The 19,820-nt window shown below is 50.1% G+C and overlaps 1 protein-coding gene and 1 long non-coding RNA gene across 3 annotated transcripts; one reads left to right on the forward strand and one right to left on the reverse strand.

The window, feature by feature from the left end:
* Positions 1–506: 506 nt before the first annotated feature.
* On the forward strand, positions 507–8,313 carry LOC125684697 (G protein-activated inward rectifier potassium channel 1-like). 2 transcript variants are annotated; one of them, XM_048927082.1, is made up of 3 exons: positions 516–1,549; positions 5,789–6,005; positions 6,337–8,313. In XM_048927082.1, the coding sequence occupies exons 1-3, from the start codon at positions 623–625 to the stop codon at positions 6,810–6,812; spliced, it is 1,620 nt and encodes a 539-aa protein (XP_048783039.1). In that variant the 5' UTR covers positions 516–622; the 3' UTR covers positions 6,813–8,313. The 2 variants fall into 2 exon arrangements, with proteins under 2 accessions (XP_048783040.1, XP_048783039.1); XM_048927083.1 differs by lacking the exons at positions 5,789–6,005; positions 6,337–8,313 and adding an exon at positions 3,937–4,569 and having other exon boundaries at positions 507–1,549.
* LOC125684698 (uncharacterized) lies at positions 4,591–8,712 on the reverse strand. Its single transcript, XR_007373318.1, has 4 exons — positions 8,324–8,712; positions 6,294–6,537; positions 5,352–5,381; positions 4,591–5,116 (listed from the first exon to the last, which is right to left on the reverse strand). It is a non-coding gene; the product is annotated as an uncharacterized LOC125684698 (long non-coding RNA).
* Positions 8,713–19,820: the final 11,108 nt, after the last annotated feature.

Raw genomic sequence — 19,820 nt, forward strand, 5'->3', positions numbered from 1 at the left:
GTAGCACACGGTAAAACACTGACATTAAACTCTGCACACACTAATGGCTTATTCAGAACTGAAGCAACACACAATTACCAGTGATTATAGGCTGTTTTCTAAAAATGCCAATAAACACCAGCCACTATCTTATAATGAGAATGATTTGCCAAAAATCAGGTGTTGGAATGAGTGACTTGAATTACAGTGCTGCTCTTATGTAACTGAGAATTAAAATACTAATTATTTTTGAGGAGGAAAAAACACTTTTTAAATATTAATATGCTGGGCAATAAAAATCACTAGCCTAGCCCCAATTAGAGCTTCTAACACAATTAATAATTGCCAATTTCGGATCTTTTCTGTCCATTAAAAAACATGAGAACTGCATTAAAATCACTTAAGCTCTTCGGGAGCTCTTCTGAACAGCATCTCTGCTAATTGGACCATAAACACAAATGCACAACTCGTAGATGTAATTACTATCTAATTCTGATAGATAAGACCTCGTTTGCCTTTGCAATCTTTATTTTCATTTAAAATCGGGCTAAGCATTAGCATGATCGCATCCCTTTAAACGCTGACCTATTTCAGGAATTCCCTTTAAAATCCCGGAGCTGCCGGCAGCTCGGCCTCTCGGCGGATGCCTGGCTGCCGCTCCCGTCATTATTCTCACTCCGCTACCCGGCTGCTACAGCGAGACGAGGTTGGGATACAGCAGGGCGCCGGCTGCGTGGACCAAAGCGGGGCTGCCAGGCGCTGGGGGGGAACCTCACTGCCATCCCGATCCCCTGGGACTCAGCGAGCTCCGCTCCGCCCCGCTGCCGCCCACCGGCCCGGCTCTCCCGTCGGCTGCGGGCAGCGCTGGCGGCGGCTCCGGCTGAACGGGAATCCCTGCATCCCACATCCCGGCGAGGGCATGGCTGCAGTGAGGAGGAAGTTCGGCGATGAGTACCAGGCGGTGGGCCCGGCCGCTGCCGGTAGCCGCAGAGAGCGGCAGCGCTTTGTGGACAAGAACGGACGTTGCAACGTGCAACACGGGAACCTGGGGGGTGAGAGCAGCCGTTACCTCTCCGACCTCTTCACCACGCTGGTGGATCTCAAATGGCGTTGGAACCTGCTCATCTTCCTGCTGACCTACACGGTCGCCTGGCTGGTCATGGCTTCCATGTGGTGGGGCATTGCCTACCTGCGAGGCGACCTGCACCGAGCACACGATGACACCTACAGTCCGTGCGTGGCCAACGTGTACAACTTTCCCTCCGCCTTCCTTTTCTTCATAGAGACCGAAGCCACCATTGGCTATGGGCACCGCTACATTACCGAGCGCTGCCCTGAGGGCATCGTGCTCTTCCTCTTCCAGTCACTGCTGGGCTCCATCGTCGACGCGTTCCTCATCGGCTGCATGTTCATCAAGATGTCGCAGCCCAAAAAGAGAGCTGAGACCCTCATGTTCAGCCGTGCCGCAGTGGTCTCGCAGCGCGATGGCAAGCTCTGCCTCATGTTCCGGGTCGGCAACCTCCGCAACAGCCACATGGTTTCTGCCCAGATCCGCTGCAAGCTGATCAAGGTGAGGCCTGGAGTGGAAGCAGGATGAGGCAGCAGGTTGTGGTGGGTGATGCTGGGAGAGCACGGGTCGAGAGAAACCACTTGCCCCAAGAGCAGCCAAGCTGCCCTGAACCCCCTTTTTGTCCCTCAGGGGGGCTTTCCACTTGTAGATCCTTACCCCATGGGTCCTGCCTGTGGCCTTCCAGCACTGCAGAGCTTGAGTGGAAAAGCCTTTGATTTTCACTGCTATCTATCTATTAGGCACTGACAAGGGTCAGTATAATTCAGAATGCAATAAAAGGACTGGAACTCAAATTCAACTAATAGATAAATAGAGGAGGCAGAACTGTTTGGCAGCCATGGGAGACCTCAGATACACTGGGCAAGAATAGAATAGGAGGAAAATACTGTGTGGTTGAGTGGCATGTCGAGAGGAAGCAACAGAACAGCTCAGAGCAGCTGTGTCTTGTCACAGGGGCATGCCTGATGGGCTGCATCAGCAGCTGAATCCTGATGATTATGTTAATTTCAGAATATGAATGTCATAAATGTTTCATGTTCTCTGTGGTAATCCTCTTTTCGGAGCAACTGCTTGGTCATTTTAATAATCTGCAGAAACAAGCCTGATACAGTAGCTGATAAGACAACAGTAAATGTGAAGGACTGCTTTTCCTCTGCTTTGTGCTGAATGCTTGACTTAGCTGCTAATTTTTCTTGTCAAAGAATTCCTTTTAAAATGGAGCTCTACTAAGATTCAAAAAGCGGTTGGATTTGTACATGAAAAAGAACTGCTGAGAATTACAATGGAGCATTTTTGTAGGAATCAGAAAGCCAGATAATCCATTATTTTTGCTGATTTCTAGCACCGAAAATGATCAGAAATCCTCCTTTAAAGTATTTATTTCTGGCCATCATCCAAGATGGAATGCAAGTCAAAGCAGAACAGGAGCAGTTTCACAGCTGTGATTTTTACACTGATGGCAATTCACTGTAAACTTCTTTGGAAATGACACACTGAACACACAGCCTGGTGCACTGCTAATAATTCTATCGCTGCACAATGCTGGTTTGTAGAGAAAACAGGAGAGCATTTGGTAAGGACTGATTCATCTTACGATAGTTGTTTCACACATTAAGCAGTGAATCCCTGAGTAATACCTGAGCTTTTACAGCTCTTACAAATGATCACCAATGCCCTTGATTTGTCTTCAAGCTTCTTGGCGACCTTTGGCAAATCAAAGCTATTGCCACAAGAATGTTGACAAGTAAATGTGCACAAGCTGCACCCTCAGTGCTCACTACAAGTGGTGTCTTCTAGCCCACAGTAGCCCTCAGCCTTCTAAATCCTCAGCAGTTTGTTGAGGTGCCCCTTGAACAGGACATGCTGTCCCAGCAGAGGCAGCAGCTGTTCCAGCAGCAGATGAATTTACATCAGCTGCTTTGCAGCAGCTTCCTTTGTGCATCCTGTAAGCCCACGATGGATGTGATGTAACTCCCAAACCATCTCTCTGTAGCAAGTCCTGCCTGTTTTGTGCTCTGTGCTTTTGGCTGTGCTTCCTGCAGTGCTGCTGACAGCTGATCTTGCTACACTCCTGTGTTGGATTAGATAGCAACATGTTTACTTGTGTCACACAATGTGAAGGAGTGTGCCTTACCCCACTTTGCCATTGAGATAGGAGCTGTATTTAGTATTAAGCTTCATGTTTCAGTTTGATTAATGGAAGTCTTACCTTTGTTTAAAAAAAAAAAAAAGTACACCAATCTAAGTCTGTCTGAGTGGCATTTACTGCTGGCATGACAAATGTCCTAGGATATGCAGTAGATTTCACTGATAACCATCATAATGATGGTGTGACAGCTTTCCATAGACTTCTTCAGCTGGTAGCATAGGAGAACTTGGTTTGGAAAGCTGAGGAATGTAGAATCCAGTGGCAGAAAGGTACAGATGAATAAATCTACACACCTAAGGAGTTTGGGTTTTTTCTTAACTGTGAGGCAAATAACCTTTGGTGCAACTCAGGTAGACCTTCGGATTTCCCATCTCTTGCCACATTGAAAATCAAAGCTGGGGCATTTCTAACTATTTGTGTCCTGGTTCAAGTGTGCATTCATCTGTGAAAGTTATCTGGCTTTGTGGGAGGTCAAAATAAAGAATCTCAGCCGTCCCTTCCAAACTGCTGGCAGTTTACAGTCCTGTGCTGCCTTCTGTGCTCCTCTGAGCACAGCTGTGTGCAACAGAGGTTGATGGTTGGAAGTCTTAACGTGTGAGAGCTGTGAAACTCTTTGTTTAGGATCGTTTATTTTTACTTAACAAATAAGCTCCTCTTCAAAATTCTCCATGCTCTGCATAAATCAGTCCCGTGTGCAGGTGCTGAATACCTCACGCACAACCTTTTGCTTTCCTCCCAGGTCTGTTACCTCTAATCATCCTCACCGGATTTGTTTACTTCAATCAAATCAACTCAATAGACTTTTCCCCAGAGAAAAACTGTTTGTAGATGGAAACAGATCATTCAGGCAGTGATCTGTGCAAATACGCACATCTTTGGTAATAGCATTCTATACAACTTTGGGGAAATTTCAGGCTCACGTGTGGTTCATACAGTTCATGTTAAGCCTTGTTGCCTTGGAGCAAAAACTGTATGCTGCCAGCTGTGCACCTGCTGAACAGTAGCCAGGCAACAAAAACAGCAGTGCTGTCTGCAGCCTGGATTGCAGCTTCCCTCAAAAAAAGAGGAGGGATATTTTTGCAGTAGTTTGATTGCACCTTTGCATGTAACAGTGTCACAATCGTAAGTAGCAGGGGGGGTTGATCCCTTTTTATTTCCTACTGCTCTGTTTTACCTTTCAAAGCACTGTAATACCTGAGAACGCTTTTAGAAGCAGTCAGCTGATGTGTCCCTTGTCCTCCTCAGCCGTGGAGAAACCATCTCTTACCTAAGGGACAACTTTGGTTATTTAGATAGGAGGAGATACATTTATTTACTTCTTTATTTTGAGCAGAAAACCAAACACATAACAGATAAATAAAACAATGCATTGTAGTGTATTGCGTGAGTAAGGCTCAGTACTCCACCAGCTATCTAAACTGGTTCAGGAATCACAGTAAATGCCAGGCAGTGAGATATTCAGCTTTTTTAATACACCAGAAATCAGAGAGACAATCTCAAAGTACAGCTGTTGCTTGGGATTTGTTGTTGTTAAAGATAGAAACTTTCTTTTCCCTGAAGAAAACCTATTAGATTGGAGTCAACAGCAAAACTGCTTGCTTCAGCTTGTTCCCTATCACTAATGGACGGAGTTTCCACGTAATGGAACCAACACATTTATCAAAACAGACAGAACAAACTAGCAGCTACGTAATTATCTCTCATTCATGATCAATAATAAGCTTCTCAAACGATCACGTGCTTCCTAATCGAGCAATAAAACAGAAAGGATTTTAAATAATAGGATTTTAAATAGGCTCTGCAAAGCTTTAATTTTAACAATCAGTTTCCAGCAGTTTAAAGCCATCAGTGGAGGATCTGTCTGGTGAACTGCTGCATGTTCTCAGTTGTGTTTTGAATGCTAGGAAAATTTTAGGAAGCTAGGAAAAAAACCAACAAAAAAACACCTAACCCATCAGTATTTTTAATAGACCAATGAAATGATGCAAATGGGGAACTTAGCTGAATAACACCAATCAGAAATACCATGTGGTATGTGGCATGTAGTAATTGGGAAGGGAAGCATCATTAGCATTATCATCAGTAACACTGATTCGGACAACTCTGTGCAAATGAGACTCACCAGATGTGCTTTGCCATTACTATGCTGCTTACCTTAAAGTCCTTACATGTACATCGTAGTTTCTGCAAAACAAAATACAAAAATAATATAATGTGAATCCAAACAATTCATGAAAGCATGCCTAACTTGTTGATTCTGTTCTCACCAATGGGAACTTTTGCTGCAAGATGTCCATAACAAGTATCTGCCATAAGGAGGAAAGTGTGGTACCTGATATTATTGTCAGTGATTTGTAAAATACATATAATGGCACAATGAAGTCTGTAGATGATGATGAGACCATGAGGAGGCACGATAAATGCCAACACTGGTCGTATTCATCAACTTCACATGCAAAGCACTCCTATCTCTACACGATGACCCAATGCAGAACTAATAATGTTATCAGAGAGGCAGTTTTAAATTCCATTGCATTGCTCCTTGTGTTTTGCTTCACACAGTGCTTACTGAGCTGTCTTTCCATCTCTAGTCCCGACAGACACCAGAGGGGGAATTTCTGCCACTAGACCAGTGTGAGCTGGACGTCGGATTTGGAACTGGAGCTGACCAGCTGTTCTTGGTTTCTCCATTAACCATCTGTCATGAAATTAACTCAAAGAGCCCCTTTTTCTGTCTCTCACAAAGATCGCTAAGAAGCGAGCAGTTTGAAATAGTTGTCATCCTTGAAGGAATTGTTGAGACTACAGGTAAGACATTGTAACGTGGTGACACGTGTGCTCTAATTGTAAGTCTTTGTCTCCAGTCTTGGCAGTTGTTGATCCTTGAATGCTCTGTAACATCCTATCATAAGATATCAACCTTCGTTGGTCTGCACCATGCTAAAGGGCTTTCTTGGCCATAGGGTTCTGCACTACTGATTTAAGAATACATCTGAGACACTCTCTGCCAGTTTCTAGCTGGCCTCTGCAGGCACGTAGAGAAGCACAGCATTCTTATGTGACTCCTGTCCTAAGCTGCACCCCTGGTCTACTCACTTGCTTATGTTACAGCGTCATTCTCTTGTCTCTGCCTCCACAGGAATGACTTGCCAAGCTAGGACCTCATATACGGAAGATGAAGTTCTTTGGGGTCACAGATTCCTCCCAGTGATGTCCCTGGAAGATGGCTTTTTCCGTGTCGATTATTCTCAGTTTCATGCTACATTTGAAGTCCCCACTCCTCCTTACAGCGTCAAAGAGCAAGAAGAAAACCTCTCTCTGTCGTCCCCTTGGAATAGTCCTGTTGACAACAAAACCAGAAAAGAAAAGGTTTGTTCACTTGACTGCATTGATATCGCAGAAGAAAAAAACAAACTCCCTCTTAAACTTCAGAAGATAAGCTCAAGAAAGGAAGACCTTCCAAAAAGAGTCCTCAGAATGAGTTCTGGTAACGCAGGGAAGACTTGCAGTACTGGGGATCTCCTGAATATTCAAGAAATGAGTTCCATCTCCAACGGTGAAGACGGTGATGACAGGATACAGCTGAAAGCCTTAAAAATGAATGCTGAAGCTTAGACTCAGTCCAGAAGATGCCTAAAAGTATGCGTGCTCTGAAGATGAAATTGGAAGATAATCTGCCTGCCAAACTTTGCAAAATAAACTCTGATCACCTCCCTTAAGAGCAGAAGCATATGAGTCATTGTTCACAAACAGCATTCAAGACTGCTAACCTGAAGGAGTTTTCGTATAGTAAAGAAATAATTAGGTTTTCCTACTTTCGGAAGGATGATCCCTTTTGTATAATTGTTCTGTACAGATCTAATTTATGTAGCCTAATAGAAACTGGAGAGGCAGTAAGGTTAGACTGTTGTGCCAAAGAGGTCCCTGCCCTGATGTCATTTAGCAGCATGCTCATTGCAAATCAACACTGTCTTCCGTACTCGTAGATGCTTTTTAATGAAGCATGGACCAAATCCTTGGAGATCCTTTGAGATCATCCCTAGAATTGACAACCTTCTCTACGGAAACGACCAAAAAGATGTCAGTGAAGATTTGCACCTCAAGTGCTGGCATTCAGTACCTCTTTAAAGTGTTACACGGAGTTTTCTACATGACTAGCTTGAATGAGAGGGAAAAAACACTCTTCTGGTTTTAAAGCTGAAGCTGCTTGCCTTACTGAACGTCAGGATACGGTGAGAACTGGAACCCAACTCAATCCCAACACAAGAAGGACGCTGAGCTGTTGGAGTGGCTCCAGAGGAGAGCTGTGAAGATGACCAAAGGGCTGGAGCACCTCTCCTATGAAGAAAGGCTGAGGCAGCTGGGCATGTTAAGGTTAGAGCAGGCTCCAGGAAGACCTTATCATGGCATTCCCACACTTGAAGAGAGCTTATAAGCAGGAGAAGGACTGACTTTTTACACAGTCTGATAGCGATAGGACAAGAAGAGCTGGTTTTAAACAAAACGAGGGGATATTTAGGTTGGATGAAAGGAGGAAATTCTTTGCATACAGGGGGATGAGGCTCTGGCACTGCTGCCCAGAGAAGCATGGGTGTCCCATCCCTGGAGGTCTCCAAAGCCAGGCTGGATGGGGCTCTGGGCAGCCTGATCTGTTGGGGGGCAGCCAGCCCACGGCACAAGGTTGGAACCTGATGATCCTTAAGGTCTCTTCCAGCCCAATCATTCAATGATTCTTAACCACCCCATGGTTCTACACTCCCAGCATAACCGTATTTCCATTCAGCTGTCCTGCTGCCCTCCTCTATATGTGAAAGCAGTCGTTTTCCTCTCAGCTGGCAGTGGGGGGGTCTCACAACCCAAACCCAAACCTGCTCCATCCCATGCCCAACACAGCAGAGCATCCCATGAGGGAATGATCCCACCCGCCCTCCGTGGGCAGAGCAGGCTGAGATGAAGAGGTGACTGCAGCCTCGCGCTGTCATTTTGCACAGGTGCAGCTTTGGTTGTCTGTGATTGTTCTCCTACCCCTCCCCCCCAACCTTCACCATTATATACGTGCTGAAATCTGTGCTTTTACACATTAAACGTACCACGCTGGGACATTTAGATCACCCGCAATGACTCACCCCAGAACATCCAGAACCGACAGACAATAAAATCACGTTCACTTTGGGCCTCGAGCGTTCTTATGAGTCAGTCAGCGCGGAGCCCAAGTGTCGCAAAGACAAGAAAGACTTCGCTTCTCCACAGAGCTCCGCGCCAGCGCTGCCCTCTGCTGCCCGGAGCGGGGCGAGGCACCGGCTGCTCCTCAGCCTCAGAGCGCGCGGCTCCGCGCATGGGCGTTTCCGCCCTACGGCGGGACGCATGCGCAAAACCGCCGCTCGCCCTGCCCTGCTGCCGCGCAAGCGCGCAGCCGTCTGCCTGAATGGCAAGCATGCGCGTTGCTGCGCCCGGAAAACTCGCGCGCCGATTGCTTGAAGAACGCATGCGCAGTGAGGCTGTGCGCGCGTGCCGCGGCCCGACGCATGCGCACTACCCCTTGCCGAGGCGCCCAGTAGGCCTTGGGTGAGCTGCTGCTCCCTCCAGAGACCCGGATCCGCAGCGCTGCGAGGAGCGGGCGGCAGAAGCGATGTCACCGCCGTTGACTGGGCCACACCTCTGCTGGGCCAAGCCTGTCGGAACGTGACAGCGTATTGGGAGCTGTAGTCCTCCAGCCAGGAGCTGGGACATGTAGTCTTCCGGAAGCACTTCCGGTCAGCCATGTTGGACCGCGTTGCATTCTGGGATTGGTAGTATTTAGCACCACACAATCTGGCGGCCATGATGGCCGTAGGGCACCCTGGGAGATGTAGTCTTCTCCCTTCACCAGCGCTGGCATTTACCCAAAGGATGACTTCGCCCCAGGAGGTCTTTGTCTTGCTTCGCCTCATCAAATACCTTCTTAACCGGTGACAAAGCCATTATAAACACCATGATACTTATGCCTGTCAGCGTGGGGTTCACTAGGGCACAATTCAGGCATTGAAGTCAGGATTTGTGAGCATCCTCTGGCCAGGATGGCTCCACACTGTGCATCCATTATGGGCACATCCCCTGCTGCAAATTATGCTGCTCCGTTCCTTTTCCCTCACCATGCAAAACAAGCATTTCCCAAAGAGGGAAAACAACACATGGAAATGGTGATAATTGGGAAAGGTCCCAGAAACCACAGTGCAAACCACAGCACTGGGGTGATCACTGATGAGCTGGTTTGTCAATAATCCCCAATGTCCCCCCTGAATCGCAATGGGGCATCTGAATCCCCCAGATCTGCTGGACCCCATTTATGCCCCACCCCTGTTCCCCGGCCCAGGGTTGATGACACCCATGGGGCGAAGGCTCAGAGGCAGCTTTCAAAAATGGCAAAACTGGAAGAAAATGGGCCCTTTGTGCAGGGAACAGCCGGAGGGCACTTCAGGCAGGGTGACGCTAGCAGCAGCACCGGCTGAAGTGCTGCTGTACGGTGTTGGGGACACAGCACGTTTCCCATTGTCCCTGATCCAGCCTCTAAATTCAGGGGGATGAAAGTAAGTCTGAATTCTCCCAGTGGGGATAGGGAATTACATCTCCGGAGCTGGGATGGAGGTTCTGTGTTCTTCTGCTTATTTTGAAGCTGCAGTCTCCACACTCAGCATCTCAAGCCCAGTGCAACTCAGTGGGAAAATCCATCCTCATTGCAAAAACACAGCCTGAAATGGCAGATAGATATAAAAACCATCCGGCATCATCAGCCCTGAGCCACGATCGGCGCATGGGACAGGATAGGATCTGAAAGCCATCACAGCACACAACAGCTGCACTAAACCCCCACAGACCTCCTGCTCACTGCCGGAAAAGCAGCGTTTCCTCTCCGCAAAGCAGCCAGAAGCGTTTGACACCTCTTTGCACCCCAGGGATTGATGTGAACGAGGCCACGGAGTTTCGTACCGCAGCAACACAGGGCTCAATCCCACTAACAGGCAGCAAAGGCAGCATTGCCTTTTCCCAGGACTGCAAGCTGCCACCTTCATTGGAGTCTTTAACGCTGCTGCAGCCATCCACTGTATTTTAGGGGAACATTCCTCCACAGGGCAAAACCTTAGTAAGCCAAGATGCCAGCCCGGGCTGCAAGAAGCGGCTCATTGTCCTCCAGCGATGCAGCCGTGGCGATGTCAGGAACAAAAAGCCTCCTCTTGTGCAGCCTCCCAAGCGTCCCCCAGCCCTGAGTGCTCCCAGAAAAAAAATGTATGGCATGAGATGTGCAAACGCCGGAGAATTCAAGTGCCCATCGGCCAACAGCCCCAGGGGTGTGCATCCCAAGCTGCTGCAGTCCTGCCCTAAGCCTTGCAGCCAAAAACCACTGAGCAGAGGGTATTTGTGCACGATGACTTCGCTTTTGTTTCCTTTCTTTCCCCTCATTCTTTTTGCAATCGATGCATTCCCTGAGCCACCTCCATTTCCACGTGTGCGTTGCTGTTGTTGTTTCACGACATCCTTCAGATGAGAGAATTGCTTTCAGCAGAAATTCAATTTTTCCAACCCAAAATGTGCTTTTGGTTTGCACACAACAGGACGGGGCTCAGACTGCTACCACATTCCTCCTGCCCGGACCTGAGCCCGAGCAGATCCAAGCCCCACACAGGGCATGTAACCCAGTTAATCTCAATGAGCATTTAAATCAAATTAGTTAAACTACATTAAACCCCTGTGAGGACACGGTTCAGAGTGGAAACGGCCTTAATGTGATTTCAGCTGACTTCCCTGCCACAATTTGCAAGTCAGAGAAATCGAGTTAAAGGCTGTTTTCATTCTGAACTCTGTCCACACAGGGCCTTAATGCAGTTTAATTAATCTGCTTTAAAATTGAGCCTGTCTTTCATTTGGGCAACTTCACCTGACTCACCCTGGGGAAGCAAACCCGCCTGGCACAGCTGTGATGAGTCTGAGGCTGGAAAATCCTGGAGGGTCTGGAGCAAGCTGTGATTATACCTAATCCCAACAGGCAACATTTTGGGGTGAAGCCGCTTGTAGCAGCCACCCATGTGGCTGGAATTGGAAACATTGGGCTTCCCAGAGTCCGGCAGAGCCGCGGGCACCGGGGCCAGGCTGGCTCTGCTGGCCTGGATGCTGCTCTCGATGCTTATCGCTGCTTAACAAAGTTTCCTCCTCGGTGGCAGAGAACAGCAGGCTGAAAGCAGCTGCATTAATCCCTGTGCTGCTCCCAGCGAGGCTGTAATGGCTGCTAATTGCCGGCCAGCAGCCCCAGGAAGCTGGGGCTGAGCAAGGGAACGCTGTGGCCCTTAAAACCAACAGCCCTGTTATGTTCCTCACACCACCCAACCATTTCCTAGCTCCTTCCTCACACCGTCCAGCCATTCCCCAGCTCCTTCCCCCCCACCTCCCCAATTTAGCTGAAAAAACAGAAAAGGGGAAGGGATGGAGCCTCATCCACATCCCTTTCTATTCATTCATCTACCCCACAGGGCTGTGCTTTGGGGTCTGCTGCAGATCCTGCCACTGGAACACACACAGGATGTGATCCTGAGCCTCCAGCAGAGCTACCAGCAGCAGGTACCTGGCTCCCCAGCAGCACAGCGTGCTGCAAGCAGGGTTTACTCCATTGCTCAATTCCCATTTTCTCTGTAAAGGTAAAATGCATTCCCCATAAAGGAGTTCCAATTAAAAGGGAGTTAATGACTTAATGAATCAGAAGAAAATCTGCTTGCATTAGCAGTGAACCACTGACCCTCTTCTCGTTGTGGCTATCAGCTTTTTAATTGGATACATTTTTATTTCCTTCCCAACAAATGGACTATTGGCTGAGCATGTGCTCAGAGAGCAAAGGGGACGTGGGGGGGAGCAGGAAAAGCCCAGCTTGGAGGGACCCCCCCCAGCACCCATCCCACAGCAGCACCGACCCAAAGCCTCAGCCGTACCTCAGCTTCTGCTCTTTATCTCCCACTGCTGAAGATTGCAGCACTGCAGACAAAGGCTTCTGTGATGCTCAGGGCTGTGCAAACCAAAAAATAAGGGTCAGACACTACATCTATACTTACAGCCCCAAGAGGGGCTGAACTCTCCTCCTCATTAGCTCATTAACTGCTTGTTAATTCCCTATCACATGATGAGGAGCATAATGAGGAGGCTTTCCTCTTCCCAAAGCTCAGCACAGTCATGCTCACCTGAAGATGCACTCAGCTGCTCATATCCTAAGCAGCACTATGTGTCATCTTTACCCCCAGCCTTGGGGGCTCCTCTCTCTTCTTTTCCCCTCCCCTTTTTTTCTTTCTTTTGACACCTTCATCACTTCTCCCATCCATCTGCTGCCCCCTCCCCCTCCAGGAGTGCACCCACAGTGGTGATCAATGCTTTGCTGTGCTGCCATTCATGTTATATTCATTGCTGGCTGCACTCTGCCCTGCACCCCATTGCAGAGGGGCTCTAAAAGCATTTCTATTTGTGCCCCTGTGTTACAGGAAGCTCTGCAGGGCGATGCCCTGTGCTAGCACAGGCATGAGGGTGGGCAGAGGGGTGGTGGAGAAGCCCTGGGTCCTCTTTTGGAGCCTATTTTTGGGTGGTGGGAGTGACTTTATTGGGGATGTGGGTATGCTGGAAGATACAGGAGCAGTCCCTGGTGTACTGAAAGCAAAACTAAGAAAGAAAATCTTTGTCTGGGGGAGACATAGCCAGGCTTTGAGGAGAAGTCTATGGTGCTGGGGTCCTCTCAGAGGGGAATATCCCTCACTGGGAAGTGCTGATGCACTGTGTGTGGTTCTGAGCGTTATGGGGACAGCTCTAGAGCAAAGCACTCAATCCAGCCTTCTGCTTTCACACCAGGACCACCACATTCCACTCACTGTGCAGAGCTGGAATCCTCCAGTGCTGGACTCCCTCTGTACAGGGACAAACCCTGCCCTGTCTCTTTGTGCCAGTCCCTCACACAATAACACTTATTCTCACCCTGCTACAGGCAGCTGCCCGCCCTGCTGTGCCCCCTGGCCCAGGAGCAGGTTGACAACTTGGGGAAGGGGGGGGGGGGGGGGTCCAAAGCTCCCATCCCACTGTCAGTGGCTGAGCAGAGCAGCCTGGACCTGCTGGCTGTTTCCAGGGGAACTGCGAGGGGGTCAAGGAGAGGTCTGGGATGTTTTAGTCTTCCTGTAATATCCTTAATTGCTCATTTATTTAGTGCAATTAGTCCCAGGTGCTTGCTGTTGTCTGTGTGACCCTGGTCCCGCCGGGCTGTTCCCAGCGGCTGCATTGATCGCTTCCCGCTGCGGCGACACGTGTGCCTGTGTGTGCAATCTGTTTGTGTGCTTTTTATTCCCCTTCTTCTCTGGTGCTGTCCCCCATCTCTACCATTGTCGCTTCATCCCCTTGAGCCTGCATCCCTCCAGAGGCACAGTGCTGGAGCCCTGAAATGTTTCTTCCCAGGGGATGCAGGACAAGGAGAGCATCCTCTGTGCGTCCCCTTTGAGCACCCCACAGCCACAGCCAGCACAGGGCTGGATCCGTGCTGCAGCAGCCGGGAGGTGATGGGCACAAGTGCCACTCCTATCACTTGTCAGGAGTCCCTGGAGAAGAGCCTCCCCCTCTTTCCCCCCCCTTTGTAGGAGGCAGAAATGCTATCGCTGAAGGAAACAATCCGACGCTTTGTGGAAGCGGACGTGAAAAGAAACCTCCCCAAAATGCCGGCTGAGGTCAGGCTGGGCTGCTTTTGTCCTGCAGGCAGAGTGCTGGCGCCCGGGGGGGACCGCAGCAACCATGGGACTGTGAGTCACCGCCTGGTCCCCGAATGGCAGCGAGGCCCCGTGCTGGGGCCAGCAGTTGGATTTGATGATCTTTATGAGTCCCTTCCAACTGAGGGCATTCTGTGATTCTGTGCTGCTGACATGACCCCAGGCTGGGGTCCTGCAGTGGCTCTTGGAGCTCATATTGGCAATGGTTATCTCAGCAACGTGCAGCAGAATTTTGGGGGGTGTTTTGAGGGATTCTGCAAAAGCAAAAAGTTTCACCTTCACCTCATGCCTTCACCTCATGGTCATGGGCACAATCATCCCATTGCTGTGCCCAAGGCCGAGGTTGAGCCAAGGCGAAGATTTTGGCAGTTGCCATGTGAGTTCCAGCCAAACACCACCTGAACCCTTCCCTTTAAGTCTGTGAGCTTCTAAAAGGATTGGGGCTTTCTCTGCCAAATGCATTTCCACCAGTCCCCAGGCATTACTTCCCCGATGGCTCTGTCCCAGCATCTTCATTCCCCGGCACCGCTAACGACCAGGACCTCTCCGAGACCAACGCTTTCTGCTGCCTCTTTCTCCATACACCCAGATCTCAATGCACTTTAATTGTCTGCCAATTGATTCTCCAAATTCCCCACTGACACACATCATGTTTAATTTGCAGATACTGGGAAAGAGGCAGCTCAGGGGCTGTTCCAACCCATCCTTAACTCATCTGCTCTTCCAGATCACAAAGCATAGGGCGAAAGATGCTGAGAAAGCCAATTATGAGCATTTTCATCCCATTCGGCTGAGCCCTCCAAAAGGCTCTTTGTCTGCCTGGGGCTGGGGGACATCCGCTGGGCAGCCCCCAGCTCTGTCCTTCAGCCCTGTGGCAGTTCATGTCCTTGAATCTTCCACTAGAAGCTGAGCTGGCCCCAAAGCAGGGAGGGATCCGGCCCCACGGGGGATCTGCAGAGCTCATATCAAGCTCTGGAGACAGCACCCCCCCATTGCTGCCCCTCTGTGCTCTCGTTTGCAGGATAATTCCTTGCACAGAGGATGCATCATGCCCAGTCCCCCCATTTTTTGCTTTGCTTTCTGCAGAGCTGAAAATCAGATCTGTGCACTTCATGGCAAACCTTGCCCCATGGCAGGGAGCCCCTGGCCCCCCAGCTCTGCCCCTTGGCAGTTTCTTGGGGGGAGCCTCAGCAGCAGGGAGCAGAAATAATGAATCTGAGCACGAAACAGGGATGAAAAAAACACTTTGTCTAATGGCCGCGCATGGAGGAAGCTTTGAAGTTTATTGGAGCCAGACTTTCCAGGGCTCAATGGGTCCCAGGGGACGGTGTAAAGGGAGGCAGAGCCCTGCACAGGTCTCGGGAGAGCCCGAATCTCTCAGATCCTCTGGAGACAGAGGCAGGAGATCAACGTCTGTGCTGGAGATGGACATGGCAAGGGGAGGCTGTGGTGTTGAGGATGTGCTTGGGATGTGCCACCTGCACGCACAGGATCCTGAGTGAGGGCTCAGCTGCTGACAGCCCCCGGCAGAGGCGTTTTGGCATGCAGCCCTCCAACATTGGAGCACTGCTTGGGGAGAGAGGAGTGGTTCGAAGAGCAGCTCGCACCCATAGCCAAAATCCCTCAGAGCAAGAACTGCAGGCGCTGGGAGCCAGCCTGGCTGGGGTTCATTACCCCGCAATTAGCCCAGGGCTCTGCATTAGGGTCCGAGCTCAGTTTTCAAATTGCCGCTAATTGAGCAATCTGCCGGGCTAATGGCAGAGCCAACCAGAGGAGCTGGGAGTGCAGAATCCATTGCTTGTGGTCCCGGACCTGGAGGAGCATAATCTTGCAGAGCTTGGAGCTGCTGTTCCCGATGCCTGGAATTGATTTGCAAAAGGGAAGGAAAGCAGGGAGAAAGTATTCTTTTATTGCTCGGATGAAGGATTAATTATCCGTGAAGGTGCTCGGGATGGGCGACGGCATGGTGGGGAACAGAAACCCCTCCCTCTGAAGCTGGGACGTGGTCACAGCTGTTCAGCACCTCTGCAGCAGAAGAGAAACCCTTAAATCATTGAATTCAATTAAGCCTTGTGCTCTCTGCCAGTTAAACAGACTGATGGTGAGGACCTCTGCTCTCCCCCTCTTCCAAAGCTGATCTTTCATCCCAAGCAGGTGAGGTAGGCAGAACCAGGGGGAAAGAACCCACTAAATGGCCAAACCCCATCAGGACGGCTGGATGCTTCATGGATGCACTAGGCAGTAATAAGGGCCATCAGCATCCCAATGTCCCTACTCCATGCAAAGCCCCCCGACATGGGGTCACATCCCCAGGCAGTGGCTCGGAAGTCTGAACTGCAGCAGCTTTGCTCCCTGGGGCCTCAGAATGGAGGTTTTATGATGGTTAATAAATATTAAGCTTGTGGCCATTCCCAACGCTGCTTGACAGAGGGTTGGGCAGAGATGGGGATATCTGGGGGTCTGATTGAGATGGTGTGTTTAGGTCACTACCTCCTTCCTGCACACACCCCACTGCCCAGAGCTTGGTGAGAGCATGGATAGAGAAGGTGGTTGGAGTGAGCTGGGGCTGAGGTTGGGGGAATCCCACGCCATCCTTTTCATCTCTCTTCCCTTTTCTGTGTCCTTGCCACAGGCAGCTGCAGGGGAAAGGATGATCAGTCTGGAAAAGCACGAAGCAAAGCTGTTGCTTTTACCCAAATCCCTGCCAGCCCTTAATATCTTTGGGAAACTGTTAGCTGCAGATTGCCCCAAACTCTGCAACATTATCCAGGGAGCGTGCGTTAATTCGCCGTGATGGAGAGCCCCAGTGTGCCGGGGTCGGCTCTGGTTACTCCAGGGACACGTTAATGGAAGAGTTTTTTTCCCAAGGTTTTCTGTTTTATGGCAGCTTTGCTGCCCTTGGAGCTTGTGGATATGGAAGGGGTGAGGGCTGGTCCCTGTGTGGCACTGGGGATGCAGGCATGGGGATGGAGCAGCCCAGGAATGGCTGCCTGGAGGGGAACGTGCCAGAGCCACTTTCTATGGGACAGATGGCGACTGGGGGGGGATGCACAGTTTTGTTTTGTTTATTTTTTCTTTTTCTTTTATAAATTAAATTCAAAAAGGGGAAAAATAAAAGCAGGCTGCATGGTTTTGCTGAGTTTTGATGTTCCTAGGAGGTGCTGGAAATGTAGATTTTCATGGGAGTTTCTCAGAGAGCATCAGCAGGGCTCAGTGCTGAGCCATGCAGCATCACATCCTAGCTGCCCCCCCAAAAACCCAAGTGCTGTCAGGGTGCTGTCACCCACCCTGCATGGCACAGGCACTGCTGTCCTGCAGCAGAGTGCTGTCAGTGCCTGCCTGGGCTCACGGCAGGACCCTAGGACACCGCAGCAGACGGATCAATCACTGCCTCCAGCTCCTCTGTCTGTGCCCTGCAGCCACTGCTTCCCACAATTAATGCAGTCTCTGAGCTGAGCTGCCCAGCACAGGCTGCCATCAGCTGGTTTGCATCTCAGCACGGCTGCTGTTTCTGACAGGGCATAGACCAGGATGCTGGATATGAGCAGGGATGCTGAATGTGGAGTGGGATGCAGGAGCCAAAGGGAAGCTCCTGCCCCACCTCCATGCCCACCTCTGTCAGACCACACCAGAGATGGGGGATGAAAGATGCTTCTCACTCCTGGATCAACTCTCTGGGAGTCCCAGGGAAACCTGCTGAGAGCAGAAGATGCAGGATAGCAAAGCATGACCCAGCTTTGACACGGTGGATGCTGTGCAAAGGATCATTAAAAGCTTTCCAAGCTCCGGCTGGTTAAACAAGCATCAGAGACAGAAAGGAAATAGAAAGGAAACAAGGGATATTTCAGAAATCTGGAACAAGGAGTAGCTGCTGAGTTGGGGGTAAGTTGTTTATGCAGCACAGTCAAGCCAAGTGCTCAAGCTGATGAGAAAGGACGTGACAGTGGATCATGTTCCCATCCCCAACAAAGACCTCCAGCCAAAACAAACTGAAATCTCCACATCCAGGCATCTGAGTAGTGAGAAATGCTTCTTGCTGTTCAAGCGACCCCACACCTCTCAGAAACAAATGTGGGGGGAAATGCATTTTTCTGGTTGCTCCTCTCATTATCCACCTGTGCAGCAGGAGCTGCTCAGCCATGGGATGCAACAGTGCAGTTCCAGGGCTGTCCATGTGCAAGGTGAGAGCCAGTTTCTGCACTGGGATCTGCTTCATCCATCCAGACAAGAACCAGTGCCGTGGCACAAGGCTGCAGCCCGTGAGCACCACAGCTGCTGCTGGAGGCTTCTCCCAAGCTTTCCCACTCAGAATCTTTCTTGGCAGCTACAGCAAGAAAAGCATTTCCTTCTTCACCCCCAGGAGGCAAAAACCACCCCCAGATGGGCCCAAATCAGCTTCAGAGCTGCAGTACTCATTCATGCTGGAGTTGGTGCAAAGGATGCTCTGTAATTAGATTTCCTGCGTGCTAATGGTTGAAGTGCACCAGCTATTTATTTTTTATTTTGCCCACTGCACACAAAGCAAGCAGGCACCGTGCCCACATGGGCGATCTCCTCTAAGGAAGCCCACTGCTCTTCTGAGAGGAAAGGGGTGTGCAAAGAGCAGCCAGCTTTTGCACCTGCCCTGGGCTGTTGGCTGTGTTCAGATCCCTCAGCCAAGGATGGAGATGCCTCTTTCATCCTTGGCAATGATTCAGTCTAAGATATAAATTGTCATCGGAAGATTCCTGTCCCTCTCCATTGACTGGAAGGAGACCAGAGCAGCTGCATTATTCATAGGAGCATCTTGATCTCGTTCCTGCTGTAAAAGTGCAGCTTCACTGCACTCACCAAGTGCCCAGCTCCAGGTTCAGGGCTTACAGGAGGGGCAGAGACCAGGCTTGTATTCATTGGCTCCTCCCAGAGCTCTCCCCCCCATCAGCAGCACCTCTCCTTCTAACAGGGATCCAATCATCAAAAGAGAGGGGTTGGGAGAGCAGGATGCATCCCCATGTAACTCCTTTACATAGCAATGGGGCAAAGCTCCAGCATCCAGGCTGTGGGCTGCTGCAAAGGAAATGCCAGCCCAGATTTCTTGGAAGGCTCCTGCTTTCTTCCAAGCATCCCTTCGCAGGAAACACTCAGTGAATGAATGAACAAGAGAATGAATGAATGCTCCCTGCACACACACACACAAAAAAAAACACACCAAAAATGCTGCTCTGGCGGATCTGGGTCATCTGGTCAAGGCAAAGGGCTGAGCTGGTTGAATAGCTCCAGAGCATCTCCCATGGCAGGGAAAGATAACAGTGGTCCCATCTTGCTCTTGGCTCGCTCTGAAGCAGGTTGCTTATGGGGAAGAGAGAAGGGAGACAGCCAGTGCTGCTCGGGGCCATAAATTAACCTCAGGGTTTTCTAATGGGACCTGATTTATCTCCTGCTTCTGTCTGAACTAATTGAGTTCATTCCTCTTGGTGATTCATGCCATGGAAATGGGTTCCAGAGAAAATGGGACCTCGAGCAGCTTCAGCAAATCCCTCTCTTTATTAGCCAGGGAGCCGTAATGCTTTTACAACAAGGAGAGGTTCAGAAGCGGCCGCCTGCCCCCAGCCCATCCATCACTGCCAGCGGCTTCAGCTCAGGTTTCAGCAGGGTTCCGGGTCTATCCCTTGTCCATCTGGGGCTGCCCAGGACTTCAGAGGCACCCAGAGGGCAGAATAAGGGATCTGTGGCCCCCACCCTCTGGGGAGGAGTGGGGGTTGGGGGGCTGAGCCACCCCTGGGAGGTGATGAATGGATCCCTTATACCTTCTTGTGCCTGGGGTTGGTGGAGGTGGGTAAAAAAAAAGCCACCCCGAGTTGCTCTCATGCTCCAACTGCCAGAAAATGCA

This window comes from Lagopus muta, chromosome 25 (genome assembly GCF_023343835.1).
Source record: "Lagopus muta isolate bLagMut1 chromosome 25, bLagMut1 primary, whole genome shotgun sequence".
Taxonomy (NCBI): Eukaryota; Metazoa; Chordata; class Aves; order Galliformes; family Phasianidae; genus Lagopus; species Lagopus muta.

Coding starts and splice junctions, on each gene's coding strand:
- LOC125684697 (XM_048927082.1), top strand. CDS start 623: ATGCCTGGCTGCCGCTCCCGTCATTATTCTCACTCCGCTACCCGGCTG. Junction 1,550..5,788: donor TCCGCTGCAAGCTGATCAAG/GTGAGGCCTGGA, acceptor TTCCATCTCTAG/TCCCGACAGACACCAGAGGG. Junction 6,006..6,336: donor AGGAATTGTTGAGACTACAG/GTAAGACATTGT, acceptor CTGCCTCCACAG/GAATGACTTGCCAAGCTAGG.